The following is a 5,011-nucleotide window of genomic DNA, read 5'->3' as shown; positions in this document are numbered from 1 at the left end:
ACGCATGCCGGATTCTCGCCAAACTTAAGGCAAGTGCGTGACGAACCTATGTATGGGCTTATGCCTCTTGTTTGAGTTTTCAATTGATTCAATTGTTTCGTGTGCTATATGATTCAAGTTCCAAGTGTTCTTTTAAATTCAATTCCTGCTTCGGTGGATCCGGATGTGCAATTTGTTTTTTATATTCAAGTTCAAGCTTCATGATTTCTTTTACATTCAATTCTAGTGCTGGTTTATCCGGAGGTGCAATTTGGTTCTTCTGTTCAGGTTCCTGCGAATAAGTGCTGGCCCCACTTGCTTGGCTTTACCGGTAAATGCTAAGGATTCAAGTTCGTCCATTTCAGATGGAAACTACTATTTCCAGGATTCAAGTGTTGTCCTTATCAGACGAAAACTAATGTTCATGGATGTTCTGATTTTTCGTTCGCGGACAACGTTGACTTTCTTCTTTCGGTTCTAATTGTACTTGCCGAGTGTTTTTACTCACCCTTGTGTTTATTTGGTTTTTACGTACTAAATGACAGCAGCATGCATGGGAACCGGGAGTAGCACCTTCATGATACGAACACCTAGTTTACATATGCTTTGCTTAACTAGAGGTTGCTTAATGGTTGGTTTGGATGAGACGATGTTTGCTATTGGGATGGTTCCTTCGATACTATTGTTGGTGATTATATCGCCTTTGTAATGTGATTTACCTGTTTTAGATGCCAAGAATACTAGGGAAACTCTGCCAAAAATTTTAATGATTCGTAGACATAATAAAATTTAGATGTTGTTTGGTAGCCTCCGGTGGTGTTCCTATCCGGGGCGTTACACTTTGATTCACATGAGCAAGTCATAACATTACATACCCATCATGTTTATAAAGTGGAACAAATATGATGTGGCGAAGGCTTTGTCATGTGTAAAGGTGAAGTTGTCACGTATGTCATTCCTCATGTATCTAGAGAACTCCTATAGAATAGGACACTTTTTATAGCACGTAGTGGACACTATCTTGCCAACACATACCATATAATCCAACAAAACTGATAACTAAGCGTCGAACTTGACTAGGTGCCATATCATCTCTAGCTCATCCATTTTTTGGCGAAATCTGAGATCTGAACAGATATACATGAGCTCTCACTTGTATAAATAGGCCCCAAATCAATAGCTAATCCACCACCCATATCATTGATAGTAATCAAAAACTTCCCAAGTGAAACGCACTAGCAACATCTTAGCAACAATGGCTGCCAAGATATTTGCCCTCCTTGCACTCCTTGCTCTTTCGGTCAGCGCTACAACTGCGTTCATCATTCCGCAGTGCTCACCAGTTACTGCTGCGGGCTATGAACACCCAGTTCTGTGGGCCTATAGGCTACAACAGGTGCAACAATTCCTGCCAGCGCTCAGTTAAGCAATCCTCGGCTCACCTACTAGTACAGACCATCGTAGCGCAACTGCAACAGCAGCAGTTCCTGCCAGCGCTCAGTCAACTAGCTGTGGCAAACCCTGCCGCCTACCTGCAGCTGCAACAGCTGCTTCCTACAAACCCACTGGCTGCGGCGAATGCCATTGAATACCTGCAACAACAACAGTTACAACAATTCCTGCCAGCGCTCCGGCAACTGGCCGTGGCGAACCCTGCCGCCTACTTGCAACAGCAACAGCTGCTTCCATTCAACCAACTAGCTGTGGCGAACGCCGCTGCATACCTGCAACAGCAGCAGCCGCTTCCGATTACCCAGTCGGCTGTTGCAACCGCCGCTGCCTACCACCAGCAACAGCAGCTGCTCCCAGTTAACCCATTGGCACTGGCTAACCCGTTGGCTGCTGCCTTCCTGCAGCAGCAACAATTGCTGCCATTCAACCAGATGTCTTTGATTAACCCTGCCTTGTCGTGGCAGCAACCCAACGTTGGAGGTGCCATCTTCTAGAACACAAATGAGTTGTACTTGATAACAATGTTCTTGTGTCGGCGTGTGCAACTTCCCAGAAATAATCAATACATTGATTGAGATTTATCTGAGTCTATTCCTTTTTTTTCTCTGTATAATCAATTGTAAAATATCAAATCATAACTCTAGACACGTGCTTGATTAATACGTAGACAATACCACATTACATCATCAATATCAAGATGTGCCAGCCTGACCTCTTGAATGTTCTCATTTGGCTGTGTGCGTGGGTGTTTTGTAAAATAGATGCGACTGTACGTGCGTGTAGTTGAGTACTTGCATCTATATGGTATGTTGTTTTAAGAAAGTCACGGGCACATATGCTTTGACCATTGTCTTTCAAGACAGGTGCACGTATACAAAGGAAAACATAATAGAAGTTCACGAGTAAACGTATATGTGCATGCAAAGTTGGTATGCAAAGTCACACCTCTTAATTATTTTTTCTTGTAAATATTTGGTGTGTGTGTTTTTGTCTTGGAGCAAAATTGTGCAAGACACCATAATATTGTAGAAAAATAAGGAAATAATTGGAGCCCATGAACATGACAAGGCCAAGGGCATTAAATCAACTAGACCCTATCAGTAACAATTTTGAAGTACATAACAACAAAGTATAAAACTGGTCGCCAAAAAAATTATGATGAACGTGAAGTTTAATTACCCACGAATATGTTAGAGCAAATTTTAAAGAGGGACACCAAACTTGCGTCAAATTGGCTGCGCAACACGGTAGCTCACTTTTCTGCTAGGTAGCATTACCAAAGATGGGATCTTTGTTGATGGGCACCGCACCGACTATAATATGATTCAGAGTGGGGCTATCAAAACCCAAAAGTAACGTCCCCGTATTAAAGTAATAAACGTCCACCGCCATCCTACTGTTCTGTAGAGAGAGAACCCACCTGGAGTGCCATTCTGACACCTAGCCTAGTCCAATGGATTGTAGTTTTCATCTATGTGTAGAATGTGAAAAAGTTCATGTTCTAAAATCATAAATCTAAACAAATCCAGAAGTTTATTTCTGACACGACGGTTTACGTGGGGTAGCTCATAGCACTGGAACCAATGTAACCATAACTCACATGTTATATAAAACTAGAACAGATATATTATCATATCTATTTGAGCACCCATAAAGCGAATTATTATAGAATCATGAAATACATTCCTTTGTAAATGAACAAGGAATAGTAAATGAAGCCATGAAGATTTCGTTGGTCTCGCTCTGATTATGTGTCAACAGAAGTTATTATTTTTAAATGTTTTTAGCCATATTGGATTTCCTTAGCCTAAAATTAATGTCCAGTCCTAGAGGTTAAGGTTATTATCCGAACGTTCCAGAGATTCTTTTGGACAAGATTTAGGTCGTGTGTAGGGAAATCCGAAATATCTTTGATTCGAATCCTTGGATTAATATATGTGTACCTATGTGCTCAATATTCTAGTGAAAATGAATATGATGGAGTGTGTTGTCATGGAACTTCAAGTCCGGATGTTGTAGTTTTTCGCCTAAAAAATCAACGCAAGCCCCCATCTTAGTCTTCTTTATCTTGAGTTTTTGTAGCACAGCTGAGCAAAGTATATGTTAATGGTCATTTTGTTTTTTTTTCTTGAATGGATCTATGCCTTTGAGCCCAAACGACTTTTGTTTCGAACAGCTAGGAGGTTGGCCATGATCCTCTTCATCTGTATATTGAAGGGCAGATTCATATCATAGATGGTGGAAGGAACAAAAGTGGCATCAAACTTATCATTCTCCTTACTATATGGAAATAATTTAAGCATGAGTTTAGTGAAAATTAGATGTACTTCTATTTGAATCAAGAGGTAGAGTTCAACATATAGCCCCTCCGCTCCGGTTTATTACTTGCTCTAGCTTTTCCCTAAGGTAATCTTACCTAACTTTGACATATTTCTTAGAAAAATTACCAAAAATCTTGAACATCAAGTTTGTTTCATTGAATTCTTCATTGCCTATGTCTTGATGGTGTATTTTTGTTGTCAAAATTTATTTAAAACTTTTTCAAAGTTAGACAAGCATGCTTTTACAAAAAGATAAAGTGAATTGTAATCCATAACAAAGGGAGTGTGTGGCAGTGGCCAAGATAGTAATAAGCATGCCAATTTTTTATATTCTACTAGATATATGCCCGTGCGTTGCATGGAGGCCACGAATTTTTGCCCACGCAGCTGTTAAATATTTTTTATTATAGGAACCCTAAATTATTTCTAAATCTGAGGCCTTTTTCACTTCTCTAATTAACCCTTAGCCCCAACACATGAATCCTCTATAAGACGTAAGACAACAGCATCGCCAGGCAGAGCAGTGGTCGTAGTATATACACACACTGCAAAATCATAGTGCATGTAAAAATTCTTCTCTAATTATAATTCTCTGGGACACCAATGATGCTTATTAAGCTGACATATTCATCTTCATGCATGTATAACTTTGATGTAAAATCAACTTTTGGTAATGAAAGAGTAGAGCAGAGCGTGGGCACCACTGGGTCAGTGTTCACCGTTGCGCGCATGCGTGCGCGAATGTGGTGTGTAAGGACTTGCGCAACGTGCCTGGCTAGACTCTCGACGTCTTGGTCATAGGAGCTCCTAGCGGAATGGCACCCTGCGGGAGGTCACCAGTGCTACCAGTGGCATGGCACCTGGCGGCAGCGCAAAGGATGGACCATCTCAACCGGTGTTCTTCGCGGTGCTTGTGGCCCTGTGCAGCGATGGAGCGCGCAACACCCGTGTGCCTCGCCAGGCACAACAAACCGCCCATGGCCGCTGTTGTACATCAACACGGGCGACTTCGGCACCATAAGCGTGACCACCACGGCTTGGAGATTGATGCCCCTATCCACAATGAACGGACATACATAGGAAAAGGACATACGTAGCTAACCAATTTGTATATTGGACTCCCTTATTCAATCTAGGTTGAGTCACATAGGTAACATAGGTAACAGATATACTTAGGAAACGGAGTCATGTAGTTACAGAGAGAAGAGTCGGGCAGGGCGAGTATTTGCACTGACGATACACCTAGGTATCTTTTAGGT

General features: G+C 41.6%; 1 protein-coding gene across 1 annotated transcript; it reads left to right on the top strand.

Moving 5' to 3' along the window:
* Window positions 1-1,337: 1,337 nt before the first annotated feature.
* LOC136489352 (zein-alpha B49-like) lies at window positions 1,338-1,925 on the top strand. Its single transcript, XM_066486015.1, has one exon. The coding sequence runs from the start codon at window positions 1,338-1,340 to the stop codon at window positions 1,923-1,925; it is 588 nt and encodes a 195-aa protein (XP_066342112.1).
* The last annotated feature ends 3,086 nt before the right edge of the window (window positions 1,926-5,011 follow it).

This window comes from Miscanthus floridulus, chromosome 10 (genome assembly GCF_019320115.1).
Source record: "Miscanthus floridulus cultivar M001 chromosome 10, ASM1932011v1, whole genome shotgun sequence".
Classification (NCBI taxonomy): Eukaryota; Viridiplantae; Streptophyta; class Magnoliopsida; order Poales; family Poaceae; genus Miscanthus; species Miscanthus floridulus.
The sequence above is the reverse complement of the archived record's forward strand: the minus strand, read 5'-3'. Positions and strand labels throughout refer to the sequence as shown.

Bases quoted from the DNA above. Each gene is read 5' to 3' on its own strand.
- LOC136489352 (XM_066486015.1), top strand. From the start codon at position 1,338: ATGAACACCCAGTTCTGTGGGCCTATAGGCTACAACAGGTGCAACAAT.